Source organism: Hyperolius riggenbachi, chromosome 7 (assembly GCF_040937935.1).
Source record: "Hyperolius riggenbachi isolate aHypRig1 chromosome 7, aHypRig1.pri, whole genome shotgun sequence".
Lineage (NCBI taxonomy): Eukaryota > Metazoa > Chordata > Amphibia > Anura > Hyperoliidae > Hyperolius > Hyperolius riggenbachi.
In genome coordinates, this window is record NC_090652.1 from 256361077 (window position 1) to 256379860 (window position 18784).

Sequence of the window (18784 nt, forward strand, 5' to 3'; positions counted from 1 at the left end):
AAATACGAAGGAGGCACTCAATATTGAGTGCCTCCTTCGTATTTACTACATTGAACCGTGTGTGGAGTGGTGACCCACAGAGGGATTGTGCACCGGCAACATAGACCTGACTAGGCCTATTCCACAGGGACTCGCTGCAATTTGCTTGTTGTATTCTAAACCGTAGCTGTAAAAGTCTGATGCAATAATAAAAAGGGACCCCAAACAAAGAAAAAAAAAATCCCTTTGGTCCCTTCCATGGTCCTGCTGGCGGCTTTGGTAATCCGCACCCGACACGGCATGACGCCGGTTGGTGCAAGCGTCCTGCACAGTTCAGTCTGCACATGCGCAGGACGCTTACAGCGACTGGCATGATGATGCGCCGGGGGCATGCACATGCGACTTCAGCCAGTGAGACCATGGAAAGAACCAAGACGATGCCGGGGGGGGGGGGGGGGGGGAACATCCTTGTAGGCTACATGGGTTTCCTCCAGCCCCCTGTAGCCCACGAGGTCCCCCATCGTAAGAGTCCTGCACAGTCCTCTAAAGACTGATCCATGCAGGACGCTTACGCTGAACCGGCATCATGATCCACCGGGTGCGGATTACCAGAGCCTCCAGCGGGACCACGGAAGGTACCAAGAGGATGCCAGGTAACCTCGCGAGCTCCAGGGGGATGGAGGAAGCCCCAGGTAAGTCCAGATTTCCATTTTTTTTTTCGCACTGCTCAGGGTCCCTATAAAAATGAAAGCATTAAACTAAAAATAAAACATGAGACTGATTTCTAGGTTACCAATGTTTTAGTTACCACTTACAGTACACAGAGTTCACAAATTTTCACATCAGGTTCACTTTAAACACAGAATGAAACAGATTCCAGTAAAATATTTTGCAGAAGGACTAGAAATACAATTGTGAAAAGGCGTTTTTAAAGCACACCTGAACTGGGATACAGCCACAAAAGCGCAATCGAGGAGGCACATGCACCGTAGCAGCAACCAAGTCAGGTGAGAGTTTGTAGTTATGGGTGACAGAGGCATAATGGAGGGGACCTAGAAAACATGAAGCAGCCTCGAAGACTACTGGGGGTGGTGCCTGAAGAAAGATCAGTGAAGTAGAAAAAAAAGAAAGAATAAATTAAACTTTTTTTTTTATCCTAGTCCAGGTGTCCTTTAAAGGACATCCGAGGTGAAAACAAACTGAAGAGAAAAACCAATTGTATCCATCCTCATTCTCCTAAAAATAACTTTTAGATATCCCACAGTTATATTTTATATTTAAATCTAGTTCTTAAGTTTTTACTGGTTCATTGTCTCTGCTCAATGACACCTTCATTGAAGTATGCCAGAGCTCAAATCTATGATTTTTTTTTGACCCTTTTATCTCTTTCCTGCTCCAGGAAGCCATTTACTGACAGGAAAGTATTTTAGGCTGTAATAACTTATTAGTGAGGGTTATGCTATATAGTCTGACCCACTCCAACCTGGTCCAGACCCAGATAGAAACTGTCACTTGCATACCTGATTTTTAACTCTTTCAGGCAGAGAAAGAAAAAAAGGAACACAGCATAATTGTTTGTGTGCTTGGCACTGTACATACATGTATATCTCATGTCACCTCGGTTGTCCTTTAACTGTTAACATCAATATGGAATACAGTAAAATATTAGTAGTACAATTTTCCTCACGTCCTACCCAGGAGGTTGGATTTAGTCTCTCCCACAAGTCAAAAATTCACTCTGGGGGTACCAAAAGTGAACCAGCAAAGGATAATGTTTAAAGTGACCCTGTAATGAGCAGGATATGGAGACTACCATATTTACTTTTTTTAAAAATATTGACAATAGCTTGGCTCTCCTGCTGAACCTCTGCCTCCAATACCACACATATCAGGTGTTCTGGCTAAGGTTTAACCACACTAATGACATGCTTGTTTCAGGTGTGCAAGTCAGGCACTACTGAAGCCAGAAAGGTCAGTAGGACAGCCAAGCAGGCAGTGCCTGAGGCCCCTCTTACACTTACCACGGCAAGTCACTGTAGTGGCCATGGAGCACAGCCTGCAGTGTGACAAGTGCTCCAGGCACAGCAGAAGTAATGCACAAGCTACATTGTGTTAGCCAACAACTTCCGCCGCAATCCCGGGAGTGTTGATTTTCTCTTTGTTTGCACTGCAGTTTTAGCGCACAATGCAACTATGTGGTGCAACTGTTCCACATCTTACCGCAGCACAGCGGGTAAAAGGACCGCAAATAGAAACAAATATGGCAGTTGCTACACTCGCTCATTACTGCATCACTTTAAAATGTACCGTTAGAACACAATGCAAGCCGTCACCAGAATTTCATAAATTCATCTTTCAGGCTAATAAATTCTACAGTGACTTTTTCCTGCACACTCCACTGGGTTATCTGCATCAAATTAAACTTGACATAGTGTAATCCGGTACTGCACAATCAACCACTCCACCAGGTGCAACAGACGTCAAGCCCTGTGCTCTCGCTACTCATTTAGTTCCAGTTTCATTCAAGCTCTCCGGCCCACGTGAATCTTTCTGGTTGAGCACTGCTATTGCATTCGTTATGCTGATAAGCCATTAGACCCTGTTGGTTAAAGAGGAACTCTAGTGAAAATAAATTTTAAAAAAAGTGCGTCATTTTTTTCCTTAATTATGTATAAATGATTTAGTCAGTGTTTGCCCGTTGTAAAATCTCTCTTCTCCGATTTACATTCTGACATTTATCACATGGTGACATTTTTACTGCTGGCAGGTGATGCAGCCTCTGCTTGCTTTTTTTGGCAGTTGAAAACAGCTGTAAACAGCTATTTCCCACAATACAACAAGGTTCACAGACAGGAAACTGCCAGGACCATGGTCCACAGAGTTTCTTGTGGGAGGGGTTTCACCACAATAGCAGCCATACAGCGCCCCCTGATGATCTGTTTGTGAAAAGGAAAAGATTTCTCATGGGAAAGGGGGTATCAGCTACTGATTAGGATGCAGTTCAATTCTTGGTCACGGTTTCTCTTTAAGTGCAATCTAAGATCAGACTGGGCACCGCTTATCTTACTGTATTACACTATTTTTTTGTTTTAGTGATCGAGAGATTTTAAATTCTGTGATTAAAGAAGCATTCAAGCATCTTCACCCCAGTTGGAGGATTTATTAAAGGAATAGATCCACCTGCTATCCGAGGTGGCTTTTATCTGGTGAGCGCATCGGGATTAGGGGTGTGAAGTGAAAGCGCAGGGCTTGACACCTGTGTTGCACCCTGCATGGAATGAAGTGATTGATTCTCCTGTACACACTATTACACTATGTCAAGTTTGTTTTGATGCAGATAACCCAGTGTAGTGTGCAGTCATTGGAACCTTGTCTACTGTGAATACTTGTTGCAGTGAACCCACAAACTTTCTATTGGAACTGCTAAGAATTTTCTTACCATGATTCTATTAGTGATAGCATAACACAGAGGTGCAGCGAGACAAACGTATATTTATCAGACATGATTTTGCATGCCCACATCACTCTGTCAGCCTTACTGGCCTATAATAGCCCTGCTGGTAGACCTAGATAGACAAATCCAGCAGACAGGTGAATCTGACCAGCAAGCAGGGCAATGGAATCCGTACAAAAATCATCTGATTCCAATCCTCCGTTTATGAAATCGCTAACTCCATGTACCCAAAATTGCTCCAACGCCTCAAATCCGACGCCACATTCCTGCGAGCAAGATTGTCACTGCGATAATCCTGGAACCACAGAGATTACTATAAAAGTAACTGGACAGGACATATTCCACTAGCACTGAAGGATGTGTTCTAAGCAAGACTATCAAGAGAAGCACCAGTCAATGGAAGATAAATACTACAACTCTCACTAAACTATTGGACAGTAAGGTGAGGAAGTTGCTTCAGTGCACTGAAGAGTGTTTAAAGTGAACCAGAGACGAAGCACCCTCATGTATTTTACCATATATATCAGTGGGAACATTACAGAAAACACCTACCCTGCTCTGTTTCATTCTTCACTGTTCAGCTTGCTTCTCATCAGCCCTGTTAAAATCCCCGACTGAGGATTCAGTCCGGCTTTGCTCAGGAATCATTATAGCTGAGTCATAGCAGAGCCAGCAGGGGGCAGGTTTGGGCTTGAGAATGCACCAGAGAAGACTGGCTTTGCTCAGGAATCTCTATAGCCGAGTTTGTCTTCTCTGGTGTCTTTTCAAGCCCAAACCTGCCCCCATCTGGCATATTTAGAAGTGGTTAGAAGCAGACACCCTCACACGGTTCATAGAAGATCATAGTGATGACTTCACCCTCTGGGCGATACAATTATATCGCCCAGGAGGTGGCGCAGCACTATTTTTGTAAATTTTTTATTTTTTAAATCATGTAGCGAGCCCAGGGCTCGCTACATGATAGCCGCAGCGCAGCGGCATCCCCCCACCCACTCCGATCGCCTTCGGCGATCAGAGTAAGCAGGAAATCCCGTTCAGAACGGGATTTCCTGCTGGGCTTCCCCGGTCGCCATGGCGACGGGGCGGGATGACGTCACCGACGTCTTGGACTGATTGGCCAGGCTGCGCAAGGGGTCGGAGAGGGGGGGGGGGCTGCGCGGCACGGCGAGCGGCGGCGGATCGGCGGCGATCGGAAGTTACACGCAGCTAGCAAAGTGCTAGCTGCGTGTAACAAAAAAAAAAAAAAATTATGCAAATCGGCCCACCAGGGCCTGAGAAATCCTCCTGCGCGATATACCCCGAGCTCAGCTCGGGATTATCGCTCAGGAGGTTAAGGCCCATACACACTATCCGATCTTTACAGCAAATTTTCAGACGACAGGCAATTCCTTGACCAACGAGCGATTGTTCCCTCGTTCACCAAGTGTCGCTGTGAGGTTCCCGATCCATCTTCAGGTGAGTACTGAGAAAGTAAGGCCTCTTTCACAGTGCGATGTTAAAGTCGCACGTTAAAACAACATTTAAAGCAGAATAACTCACTGCAATGAAAACTCAATGCCCCATTCACAGTGCACACGTTGCGTTGGTGTCTAACGCTGCACGGTAAGTGAAAGTACTGCATGCAGTGCGTTATACACGTTATTAGCTGCGTTGGACTGTTTGCACATGCTCAGTAATGGCTTGGAAACCTACTTTTCATTGTCTGTATGCTCTACTGTATGCGACCGTGACGGGGCATTAAGTTGCGTTGTGACTTTTTCAGGGCATTGCGTTGTAACTTGCGTTGCGACTTCAACATCGCACCAAAACGTAACATCCTACTGTGAAAGAGGCCTAAGTGAATAAATTACACAGCAACAGCAGCCAATTGCTAATTTAGTAACTTAGCAACTCCTGCTATGCTCTAATAATACCTCGGCAATGCATGTGGATGGGTGGTGCCAGCACTGATCGTCTATATGCGGACAACCAATATTTAAAGATGTAGCTGACCGAGTCTATAAGGAATACATTTTGTGTGTGGGGGGCCGGTAAAAAAGCCTCAGGGGGCCACATTCGGCCCACGGGCCTTAGTTTGAGGACCACTGACATAGGATATCCCCTTTAAATCTTGGAGTGTAGTCAGGATAGGAACTGGGTTGTATATCCGCAAAAGGGACAGAGAGTTTTACATCTTCAGTGTTTGGAAGTATTTTAACCGGTTAAGATTTTATTGCCATCAGCATCCCCAAACTTGGGAGATTTTCTCTTCACTTCCTATTTTGACAGCTAGGATTCACAACAGACTCCCACGTGTCACCAGGACACGAGATGAATGTAATTAACACCGTGGGAGGGAATCTAACCTTTCTCCACTCCATCTAAAGCCACCTTTACACAGCAGACAACATTCTGAAGAGTAGTCTTACCATACATAAAATGTGAGCACAGTCAGTTTAAAAACAAAACAAAACAAAAAAAAACAAAAAAAAAATTGCTGTACACATACTTCAAGCATCCTAATGTTTTAGGTCTAAGTCCCCCTTCACCAAGGATTCTGTGGGTAATATTTTGAATTAAGCTGGGGGAAAAAAAACAAAAACGGTTATTTTACCCTAGGGCTTCAAGGCATGCATTTACTGCCGATCTGCAGGGAAAAGAAAAAAAAAAAGTTTTAAACAACTACAGCAAAAAACGATAAAAGTAACGGGTGAGAAAATTTTTTTTTTTTGATGTTGTACATCTAGAATTCTTTCATCAGGAGTTTATTAAAAACACCAGCAGTACAAATGATCCAGGCCAAAGATTAAAAAAACAAAAACATAATTAAAGTCTGTAAAAAAAAAAAAAGTTCCAAGAATAAAAGTCTAATAGGAACAAAAATTTTAAGATTTTAATTCTCATTTTTGTCACCAATACTGTTGGGACTAGACTGACTATTTGATCTCCGTTCCCTTGAACGAGAGGTACGTCTCTCACAGCTTCCTGACTTTTTGTCTTCCTTATCCTCTGAATATCTATTTTCTCGGTCCTGACTTCTCTGGCGGGATGAACGCTCCTCTCGGTAAGTACTATGCACTGTGTTGGAGTCCGGACTTGCATTATTTTGGCTAGATTTTCTGACTTGCTTACTGTCTGGGCTGCTTCCAGATAATTTTCGTCTGTGGGCTTCATTCTCGGGGGATTTTTTCGGAGAGTCTTTTCTACCATCTTTTTTAGTGCTGTCCTTGTTTTTGCTTTCACTGACCTCTTGATCTGAAGATTTTGAGCTACTTCTACTCTTCTTGCTTCTGGACCTGTCTGGGGTTTTCTTTCGATCTCTGCTTCTGGACCGTCCCCTCCATTTGGACTCTTTGTCCTTGCTTCTTGCACGATCCGGACTTCTGTTTCTATCTCGGTTTCGTGACTGAGCTCTTCGTGATCGTTCTCGGCTTTTGCTTCTTTTAGTTGTGCTACTAGATCTATGTTTTGGTTTTCCAGATTCTCGCTCTTTACTCCTTGTTTTGTCCTGTCTATCTTTGCTTTTACTTCTATCCCGTTCTCTGCTTCTCCTCCTTTCCTTGCTTCTACTTCTGTCTCGCTCTTTGCTTTTTCTCCTTTCCTTGCTTCTACTTCTGTCTCGCTCTTTGCTTTTTCTCCTTTCCTTGCTTCTACTTCTGTCTCGCTCTTTGCTTCTCCTCCTTTCCTTGCTTCTACTTCTGTCTCGCTCTCTGCTTCTTTTTCTTTCCTTGCTTCTACTTCTGTCTCGCTCTTTGCTTCTCTTTCTTTCCTTGCTTTTACTCCTCTCTCGCTCTTTGCTTCTCTTTCTTTCCTTGCTTTTACTCCTCTCTCGCTCTTTGCTTCTCTTTCTTTCCTTGCTTTTACTCCTCTCTCGCTCTTTGCTTCTCTTTCTTTCCTTGCTTTTACTCCTCTCTCGCTCTTTACTTCTCCTTCTGTCTTTGCTTTTACTCCTCTCTCGCTCTTTGCTTCTCCTTTTGTCTTTACTTTTACTCCTCTCTCGCTCTTTGCTTCTCTTCCTGTCTTTGCTTTTACTTCTACCATGTTCCTTGCTTTTCCTTATTTCTTTACTTTTACTTCTGTCCCTTTCCTTGATTTGCTTTTCCTTACTCTTGTCTCGTTCTCGGTTTTTAACTCTTTCCTTACTTTTACTCCTGTCTCTTTCTTTGCTTTTCTTCCTTTCCTTACTTTTACTGCTGTCTCGTTCTTTGCTTTTCTTCCTTTCCTCACTTTTACTGCTGTCTTGTTCTTTGCTTTTCTTCCTTTCCTTACGTTTACTGCTGTCTCGTTCTTTGCTTTTCTTCCTTTCCTTACTTTTACTGCTGTCTCGTTCTTTGCTTTTCTTCCTTTCTCTGGTTTTACTTTGATCTAGTTCTTTGCTTATCGTTTGTTCTTTACTTTTACTCCTTCCTCTTTCTTTGCTTCTCCCCCTCTCCTTGCTTTTACTTCTGACTCGATCTTTGCTTTCACTTTTAGCCTTTTCATGTTTTGACTTGCTGTGCTTTGATCTTTCTCTGCTTTTACTCCTTTCTTTGTCTTTTGTTTTATTGGAGTGTTTTTCTCTCTCTCTTCCTCGTTCATATCCTCTTTCCTTGCTTCTTGACCTGGTCTTATCCATTTTGCTATGTTTGGCATCTCTGCTGCCTTTAGCATCCTCCTTGCTTTCACTCCTGCTGTCTGATTTAGTCCTTTTCCTGCTCCAGGTTTTATTTTCTTTTTCCTCAGTTTTGGCGTGTTTCTTAGGTTCCCTGTCTCTGCTGCTGGATTTGCGTTCTTTATTCCTCCATCCGCGATCTCCTCTTTCATTGGGACTCTCCGACACGGCTCTCTGGTCAGACTGTCTCCATTCTCTTCCTCTTACTGGACTTTTTGGAGTGTCTTTCTCATTCATTTCACTCCTGCAAAAAAAAAAAAAAAAAAAAAAAAAAATTAGTAATGTACCACTACTGAAAACAACAAATATTTCCTTTCAAGAGATTATAATAGTAAAACAGAGATGCCAAGAAAGAGAACATACACTAAAAATTGTTTTAAAATGGGGAGGTTGTGGTAGACTTCACCATTGATGACTCAAATTGTCAGATCCAGGTATAAAAAACAACAACTTTATTGTATACTCCACAATGTGATTGTAGAGAATCAGCCGCCACCATCCAAAGTATTTTTCATGCTCTTTTATTTTTGATTCATCACCGCAGACAATGCAACGTTTCGAGGCGAAACCTCTTTATCAAGCTCTTGCTGTGTATCAAATGCAATCTAAATCATTACAATCACCTTTATATAGTCATCATGGAACATATACTGCCAATACACACTCTATAAATCCCTCCAATCATAATGGTCCATGTATCAGGCGGACCTGATGGGGAACTATGTTGCTTTATACCCATTGGTACATTCAAATGTGGCCACCCCCCTTTCCCCACACACCCACCTTGGAACGTGGCCAGGTCCCTAATTAGCCAGCTTCTCACCGCCGCCTCCCTCCAGGTTGCACAAGCGTACCTGGGTGAAAACTAGCGTGATGACTCGCTCGTGGCCACATGCATGCGCAGCCACAACACGTCTAGCTGGCCAATCAGGACACGAGTGGCGGGACCTGCCCGCCGCTACGCGTCATTAGATGTATACAAGGGAAATGGCCACGACCAATAGCAGACGTCCAGGAAATAAACAAAGCGATATGAGGACTTTTACAACCCAAATATACTCATATAGTCACATTGTAAAGTCCATACATATATCATCAGTTACGTGCAAGTTTTGAGTGAATTCAGGGAATTGGTCCTATGAGCCACAGTAGTAGCCAGAGTTTAGGGACCTCTAAATCACAACACAGCATGTCAAATTGTGGATTGTACAGTATTAACCATTACTGTGACTTGGAAATCAGACAGCTGAAGACATATTAGTTTAATGCTTTAAACCATAGATTAAATTTGAGTTTGATCCCACTTTAAGATATTTATGTAATTGTAAAATACTAGCTACCTCCAACAGAGCATTCTGAAGTCTTGTGCTGGGCATAGACTGAGTTTTATGCGCCGGATCGATTCCCGCTCGTCCCCGCGGGCATCCCTTATCAGCCGCTCGACTCCCCCGCTATTGTCCGCCTGCGGGTAATCTATCCGGCGGGTCAACGGACCTGTCGGATATCATCAATCAAGCCATCAGCGGCTCGATTGATAAGGAAGAAACTCACCGTCTATGCCCAGCATAAAAGAATAAGCAGATGTATAAGACATCAGAAGAACAGATGGAAATCTGACAAACACTGCAGTAAAACATACTTGTCTCCCTTGATCCAGCGCTCCCCACTGGAATATCTCATTCTCTGAGTTCTTAGCATCTCCTGTCGCCAGTGTGGGGGAGTCTCACTTCTTCTGAATCGATCTCTCGATCGTGATCTAGAGGGTGTGCGGTAGCGCTGGAACAGATAGAGAAATTAAGGTTTTCTTTTATTTCTTTCGGTAAAACTATCATCTTACAAGACATGAAAAATGTGTGTAAAATCTAAGACAAGTTAGGAGCAGAATTTTTGCCCATGGCATCAGACCAGATTTATTTTGAAAATGATGCCTCTCATAAAATAAGTGGAATTTCAGTTGCAGTTACATAATTTATTCAACGGTCTTGGAGCAGGGAGAGATGGAATCTACCTTCATCAAGATAAAATGTGGGGGAAAAAAAACCACATAAGAGCATCTAACACAATCTCACTACACTTAAAGGATACCCAAGGTGACATGTGACATGATGAGATAGACATGGGTATGTATGGTGCCTGGCACACAAATAACTATGCTGTGTTCTTTTTTTTTTTCTTTCTCTGCCTGAAAGAGTTAAATATCAGATATGCAAGTGACTGACTCAGTCCTGACTCACAGGAAGTGACTACAGTGTGATCCTAAGAAATTTCAACTATAAAACACTTTTCTAGCAGATAATGGCTTCTGAGAGCAAGAAAGAGAGAAACAGGGTCAATAGTTCATAGATTTTAGCTCTGGCATACTTCAATAAATTTGTCATTGAGCAAACACAATAAAAAAAACAGTTACAACTTAAAAAGTAGATTTCAATATAAAATAAAACTGTGGAATATCTTAAAAAGTCATTTTTAGTGAAAGGAAGATAGATACAATCATTTATTTCATTTGTTTATTTTCGCCTCTGGTGTCCTTTAAAGTAAACCAGAGACCTGCAAATGTAAACATTTTTTTTTTACTTACCCAGGGCTCCCTCCAGTCCCTTAAGTACAGATGCGTCCCTCGTCCTCCGTTTAGCGGCAATCATCCATGGTAACTGGCTCAGTCGCAATAGTCCAGGTCTATTGTGCTTACGCGGGGGGTCCGCATGCGCAGAAGACCCAGACTGGACCAGACTGAACCCAAGAACACCTTTTCATAAATGCCAAAATGTTGGCCATGTGTGCAGCATGACTGAGTTTCAAAAGACTAGGTGCACACATAGCAGAAATACTAGCGTTGCGGTAAACGCTGCGTTTTTGAACGCAGAAACGCATATATATAAAAAAAAAATGCATTTGTGTTTTCTATGCGTGCTTTTTCAAAAACGCTGGTTGTGTTGCATAGTATGCAAAAATGCACATAATGAAAGTCAATAGAAACGCAATGGTATGCATTTTTCCATTAAAAAAATTGTTTTGTGATGCATTTCCGCTTCTGGTTGTCTTCCTATTAATTTGCATAAAATACAATTGTAAAACGCATATGCGTTTTGTATATGCGAACTGCAAAGGCATTAAAACGCACGCATAACTGTTGAAAAAAAGCATCTGCGGTAAAAAGATGCAAACACCAAAAACACAGCAAAAAACGAACATGAAAAAGAAAAAAATATGCACAAGACATAAAACGCAGCCTTTCATGTTATGTTATGTGTGCACCTAGCCTCAATCAGATCAATGGTAGTATCTAACTGTCTGCCCATCCTAGTGGGCTGCTTTTGTTCCACCCATTAGGTTGTCTTGGATGTTCCAGTGAAGGCGACAGGAAGTAAAGCCAGATCTCAGGCTCCCTCCTATGCTTACAGGGCATATGTAAACAAAGGAACATCTACAAAAGAAGAGATTTCGGACTTGCTCTTTCAACAGCTATGCAGGGTATACTGTAGTTTAAGGTCAGAAGGTATAGCCAGCACACGACTGCTCTGCAGCACTTTTAAAACAACTGGGGCACCTTCCATTACTGCACACTGGGAAAAGGGAGAATGGTATTATCAGGCAATAACATTTTTCTAGCTGTCATTTTCATTCAGGTAGGCCATGATGAACATAATTGTGAGTATTAAATACTTACTCTGGGACCTCTTCCTTTAATCTTTCTCCCAGACCTAGTCACCAAAAGTCTTCTCTGGTAAAGGGAATTGCTAGAAAAGAAGAAGAAGAAAAAAAAAATCACAAATCAAATAATATGGAAAAAACTATGTGGATGCAAATTTCCACTTATATACAGTATATATTTGAGTGCAAGTCTAGAAATTTAGTTCTGATTCATTTCATGAAAGTATAGGGGTTATACACGAGTCACAGGCAACACTGAGCACACTGAGTATTTTGTGTACTAATAGTGACATTTCCATTTGCAGCAATTTACACAGTGGTAAGTGACAATTTGAGGAAAGGCGATGCCAAGAAAGCAAAAGGTCTGAAAGTCCTAGCAAGAACAATTAACAAGGAAAGGGGCAGGGGGAAATACTGGGCTGTATAAAAGGGAGTGAATAATTGGGGAACCTGGAGGAAGTATTGGGCGCATTTAAGGGATGATTGGGGGTGTTAATGGCTGCAGTACTGTATGCAGTGCAGTCATTAACCCCTCCTGAGCCCCAAGTGTAGCCGTTAACTTTGCTGGGTAGACTTATACTTGAGTCAATAAAAAATTCCAGCTTAAGAGGGTTGAATATTGGAGTCAATTTATATAGTATATACGGGTAGGGGGAAAGTGAGGAGAGATCTACACATGGAAAACACTTGCCTTTCCCGATCTCGTTCTCTGTCTCTATCATTTCCTCTTCCTTCCTTCTCCTCGGCCCTTTGTGGACTCTTTCTCATTAAGAACTTATTCTCTGGCACAGTGGGGATCTCTTCTGGACGTACAGTGGATGTGACCTGAACTTCCTCATCTTCTTTTTCACTCTCAGAGCTATGGAAGATTTCAAGTTTAAGACAGGAATGAGTATACAGATACAAAAACAATTCCACGTGAAGGCTAGGTGCACACATAGCAGAAACGCTAGCGTTGCGGAAAACACTGCGTTTTTTGCCGCTACTGGAAGTCTATGGGCTGCAGGAAAAAAACTTATCTATCAAAAACGCATGTGTTTTTGATGCCTGCGTTATCAAACATGCATATGTGTTTTTCATGTGTCCGTTTTCAAAAATGCTGGTTTTGTTGCAAACTTCAAAAATGCACATAATGAAAGTCAATGGAGACAGCAATGGCATGCGTTTTTCATGTAGTTTTCTAAAACAAAAAAAATTATTAAAAAATCGTTTTCTGATGCATTTCCGATTCCTGTGGTCTTCCTATTAATTAGCATAAAACGCAATCCTAAAATGCATGAAAAAACGCATATAAAATGCATATGCGTTTTGTATATACGAAACACAAACGCATTTAAAATGCACGCAAAACACTTAAAATACGCATCTGTGATAAAAAACGCGTATGCACAAAAACCGCATTAAAACGCACACAAATTTAACATAAAAATGACATAAATCCCAGCCTTTCATGCTACGTTATGTGTGCACCTAGCCTTATGCAGAATTATGCTAATTTATGTTGCATGAAAATAGACCAATGAAATGAAGACGAGACAGCTAAACAGAGACCGCATTCTACATTGGAAGGTGACAGAGCTGTGGACCAGCAGGGGAACCAATGTGGCGTGCACTGAGGGCTGGTGCACACCGAGCGGCTTTTTGGGCGTTTTCAGATCCGCTTGCGGCTGCGGATCTGCTTGGTCAATGTATCTCAATGGGGTGGTGCACACCAGAGCGGGAGGCGTTTTGCAGAAACGAAAAATGCCGGGGTGAGGCATTTTTTGGATTTCGGATGCATTTCTGCCTCAATGTTAAGTGTAGGAAAAACGCAAACCGCTCTGAAAAAAAAAACGTCACTTCAGAGCGGTTTTGCAGGCGTTTTTGTTACAGAAGCTGTTCAGTAACAGCATTACTGTAACAATATATGAAATCTACTATACTGAAAACCGCAGCAGCAATCCGCAAAATGCTAGCTGAAACGCTACAGAAAAATAAAAAAAGCGTTTCAAAATCTGCTAGCATTTTGCGGATCTGCTAGCGGGTTTTGGTGTGCACCAGGCCTAATAAAGGATTCCTTAGCTCATAGCCAGATCAACAATTTTAAAACTTTTCTCTGGGTAAAAATGGGGGGGTTTATACTACAATTAGATCTAATTTAAAGAGACACTGAAGCAAGAATAATTCTCGTTTCAGAGCTCATAGTTAGCAGGGGCACGTGTGCCCCTGCTAAAACGCCACTATCCAGCGGCTAAACGGGGGTCCCTTCACCCCTAAACCCCCCCCCCCCCCCCCCCCGCAAAATCAACGACCCAATTGGTCGTAGATTTTGCTGCTCCTAGAGGCAGGGCTAACAGCTGCAGCCCTGCCTCTAGTCGCGTCTATCAGCGGCGCATCGCGCGAAGGAAGTGACGGAAGACAGAGGGGCGGGGGAGAGGCGGAGATACGCGCTGACAGACGCGCGTGGGGCAGGGCTGCGGCGGTTAGCCCTGCCCCAACCAGGAAGAGATCCCCCGCTGCACCGAGGGGATTTCGGGGGGTCAGGGACCCCCGTTTAGCCTCGCGATAGCGGCGTTTTAGCAGGGGCACACATGCCCCTGCTAACTATGAGCTCTGAAGCGAGATTTATTCTCGCTTCAGAGTCTCTTTAAGAATACATGGTATGTGCACTAGGTCAGTAATTTTAGCAGTTACTGTATTTTTCGGACTATAAGATGCACTTTTTCTCCCTCAAAAGTGGGGGGGAAAGTCAGTGCGTCTTATAGTCTGAATACTACATATTTGGACCTGTGCCTCTTTCCCGTCTGCTATGTCTGCATCCCCTGTCTATGTGTCCCTCTATTTCAGTGTCTGCCTGTATTATGTGACCCAGTGTCTGCATGTCCCAGTGTAATAATCACATAGATGCAACTGCCCGGTGTCTGCTTGTCCCGGGGCCGCCTGTCTCCAGTGTTGGTGTTTCAGGGTAATAATCATATACATGTAGCTGCCACTTATTAACCACGCTGTCCCCCGTCTCTCAAATGCATACCTCATCTTTTATCATTGCGCTGTCCCTCGGTACCGCCGCAGCTTGCATCATCGGGAAGTCCTGGACGTCTTTGCAGAGAATTAACCAATCAGGCAGGGGGCGCTGGCTTTAATGGCCAATCAGAATGCTCTCTGCTCCTATGTTGATAGGACGCGATTGTCTCGTGGGCGGAACCACCTCTCCGTCAATTAGGTCAATCACAGTGCGCAGAGATTGGCCCCCAGCCTGATTGGTTATTCCTCTGCAAAGCCGTCCAGGACTTCCCGATGATGCAAGCTGCGGCGGTACCGGGGGACAGCGCGATGATAAAAGATACGAGAGGTATGTATTTGAGACACGGGGGGGGGGGGCACAATGGTTAATAAGTGGCAGCTACATGTATATGATTATTACCCTGGAACACCAACACTGGAGATAGGCGGCCCGGGGACAAGCAGACACCGGGCAGCTGCACGTATGTGATTAAACTGGGACACGCAGACACTGGGTCACAGAGTGACTGGAGACAGGCAGCCCCCGGGACAAGCAGACACCGGGCAGTTGCAGTTATGTGATTACACTGTAACACGCAGACACCGGGTCACAGAGTGACTGTAGAAAGGCAGACACTGGGACATAGGGGGTTGGCAGACATGCAGACCCTGGGACACAGCACACACTGTGACAATGGGGATAAAGACCCTGGACATGGAGGAAACAGGGTACTAAGGAAGAGGGTCAGAGCACAGGGCATTGGACGCCAGGACAGAGCACATGGAGACAGAGGAAGGGGGAAAGAAGACACAGGGGGCCAGAGCACATGGAGACAGGAAGGGGGAAAGAAGACACAGGGGCCCAGAGCACATAGAGACAGAGGAAGGGGGAAAGAGGACACGGGGCAGAGGACACAAGGTGGACAAAGTACAGAGGGACATAGGAGGACCACATGGGGCAAAAAAAAAAAAAAAATACAAGGAATGCATAAGGGGAGCAAAATAATTGGAGGGAAAGATCCATAAGATGCCCCTGCACCATAGACACACCTAGGTTTAGTTTTTGTTTTTTTTTTCCTGATTTTTGTCCTCTAAAACGTAGGTGCGTCTTATAGTCCAGAACGTCTAAAGCTGAGTACACACGTACGATAACGATCGTTCAAAAACGAACGATAACGACAATTGGACCGATAATCGTGCGCTCCAAATTTTCCAACGATCGTTTTTTGGGACGATAACGACCGTTATCGTTCAATCCGACCGATCCAACCCGGCGGATTTTTTCGAAAGATAATCGTTCAATCGTTGCAGTGTGTACAAAGATCGTCCGATAACGCATGTTCTTATTGCCTGTCATAACGTCACTTCCGTTTGCGCACGCATTTTTTAATCGTTCGTCGTTCAGTACTTTATACTTATATCGTTCACGTGTGTACACAATCGTTCATTACGAACGATCTTTTCCGTCTAATTTGAATATCGTGTAAACGTCACGAATCGTTCGTAACGAACGATCTTTATCGGACGTGTATACGAACCTTTATAGTCCGAAAAATACGGTAATTATCAGCTCAGCACAACAACCAGGCATGAAACAAACAATGGTACCTTCAATATTCCTGGTACCACTTTTGGTATCCAGTGAGCTCCCCCTTTAACCACTTCACGCCTAAGGGGTTTTTACCCTAACGGACCAGAGCAATTTTTACCTGTCAGCACTCCTCCCTTTTATTCACTGATAAGTAGTGATAAAGTTATCACACCAAAATTATCTATAATTTGTTTTGTTTTTTCCCCCCCACCACAGATTAGGCTTTTTTTTTGGGGGGGGGGGGGGGGGGGCGATATCTCTTTCCAGTAATTATTTTCTATGCAATTTAAAGAGAAAACTTGGGGAAACATTTCTCCAATTCTCTCCCAGATGATTTTAAAATAAACCAGGATACTGTAAATTAAACTTAAACCTAATAAAGGTGTATTCTGAGTTTTCTTGTACCGGATCAAGAATTACAAGCCTTTATTTGCAAAAAATAATAGTAACATACCCTCATGCCATACATAGATTTTTTTTCAACAATTTTATTTTGCTAACCATTTGGATTGGGGGGGGGGGGGGGGGGGAGGTATTCATTTAATGTAAAAAGGTGTAAAATGTGCATTTTTACTTGATGTCTTTTTTTTACCACTAGATGTTCCCATACTCACTAGGCTGTGTGCTTCGAAAACGTTGAAGCCATGATTACAGGCACTTTGATTGGTTCAAGGAACACTTGTTCCCTTTCACACCTCTCAGAGTTTGACGGGTACACGTGTGCACAACAGCGGAAGTTTTAAAACGTCTGTTTGTTCGTTAAGGACCAACATGACGTTTTCAAACGACATGCAGTCCACTAGCGGTTTAAAATTACATGCACTGTACCTCTTTTTGTTCTTTTTTCGTTTTTTCTTTTCTTTTTTCTGTTTCTTAGAAGTTTTCTTATGCTTCTTTTTCTTCTTTTTTGATTTTTCCTCTTCTTCAGAGTCAGAGGAGGAATCTGAAGAGGAGTCTGACTCACTGGAGTCTTCTGTGTCACTGGATGAGGAAGATTTGTGCCTTTTCTTCTCTTTCTTGGCTAACAACAGAACAAGAGAACAGCCATCAGGTATAAGCATCAGACTCCCAACTTTGGCAAAGGATTTAGGAGTTTTGAGAGGGACTAACATTTAGATTTCTGAATGTGAACAAGCTCCCCACAGTTCTGTATTCTGACTTCAGCGCTCGGCTTGCTGGAGGCATCAGTCTTCTGATTCTCAATCTCTCTCACCACTTCCTGGCCAGATATTAATTGTCCAAAGACAACATGAAGCCTGGAGGACACAGGGTGGCGGCAGTCAGACAGATGAACAAGTCAATCTCTGCATCTGAAGAGTAAAAAAATTTAATACTTACCCATCCAAGTGAGGTGTCTGTTTTGTTGTTCTGACGGGGGGAAAAAACAAAAAAACAAAAAACATAAAATTATCCTCCTGAAATGGGACATTAACAAACACGTTTAGCAACTAAATACATTTTCTCACCGGTAATACCAGTTTATGTTGTATCTAAAGGACCACTGTAATGAGATGATATGGAGGCTGCTATATTTATTTCCTGTTAAACCATACCAGTTGCCTGGCTATCCTGCTAATCCTCTGCCTCTAATACTTTTAGCCAAAGACCCTGAACAAGCATGCAGCAGATCACATTTGACATTTCTGTCAGCAGGGCTGCCAGGCAACTAGTATTGTTTAAAAAGGCAATAAAAATAGCAGCCTCCACACTCTTCAGTTGTCCTTTAATTCACCAGTCCCATCTGCATTTCACTTCCAGCAGACTGAATACTATTTTTGTTTCAACCAATGTAACCATTTTGGGACTGGCCATAGTTAAAACTATGCTGCACTTGTAGCTGCTTAACCCTGATGTGAAGTTTTAACTACACCTGCTCAAGTGCACAGGACACGATCGTGCATCCCTGCCAGCACAAAACTCAGCTGAGCTTCGTAATACGGTCAGGAGTCAGAGCCTCCCTGTGATCACTGTGAGCACATCACCATGATCACTAAGAAAAAAAAATGGTCTTTAAAGAGACTAACAAAATGTTCACCCTTATTTTTTCTATCCTATAAATTCCTATACCTGTTCTAATGTGGTCTGGATTACAGCAGCCTTTTCTAGTTGAACTGTCCCTGTAATATATCTAATCTTTTCTTTGTCAAGCTTTGTCGCCCCAGAGAGGAATGTGCTGCCTCTGCTTTGATAGGGAGAAGTTATGCACGCCCCCTCCAGGCCCTGTGTGTGCTTTGTTTATCCTCACAGACAGGTCTCTGCTCTCAGTTTTCTGAGTTTGTGAGGCTGAAGGGGGGGGGGGGGGGGGGAGAAGAGCTGCTGCCTTTCACATGCTAATCCCAAACTGGGATTGTTATTGTCATTGCATCTTGAAAATAAGCATGGCGTTTGGAAATAAAAATCATCATCTGTATAACTTCTGAATGAAAGGTACCTGAAGCAATAAGTATATGGAGGCCACCATATTTATTTCTCTTTAAAACCATACTAGTTGCCTGGC

General features: G+C 43.2%; 1 protein-coding gene across 1 annotated transcript in view; it reads right to left on the reverse strand.

Moving 5' to 3' along the window:
* Positions 1-760: 760 nt before the first annotated feature.
* The window catches only part of PPIG (peptidylprolyl isomerase G), a 42642-nt gene continuing 24618 nt past the window's right edge, over positions 761-18784 (reverse strand). The window contains exons 7-13 of the mRNA XM_068245573.1: positions 17626-17655; positions 17398-17543; positions 17116-17308; positions 12406-12573; positions 11731-11800; positions 9703-9839; positions 761-8307 (exon numbers count right to left, since the gene is read on the reverse strand). Coding sequence (XP_068101674.1) covers positions 6306-8307; positions 9703-9839; positions 11731-11800; positions 12406-12573; positions 17116-17308; positions 17398-17543; positions 17626-17655 — 2746 coding nt within the window. The 3' untranslated portion in view covers positions 761-6305. The remainder of the gene's footprint in view (positions 8308-9702; positions 9840-11730; positions 11801-12405; positions 12574-17115; positions 17309-17397; positions 17544-17625; positions 17656-18784) is intronic.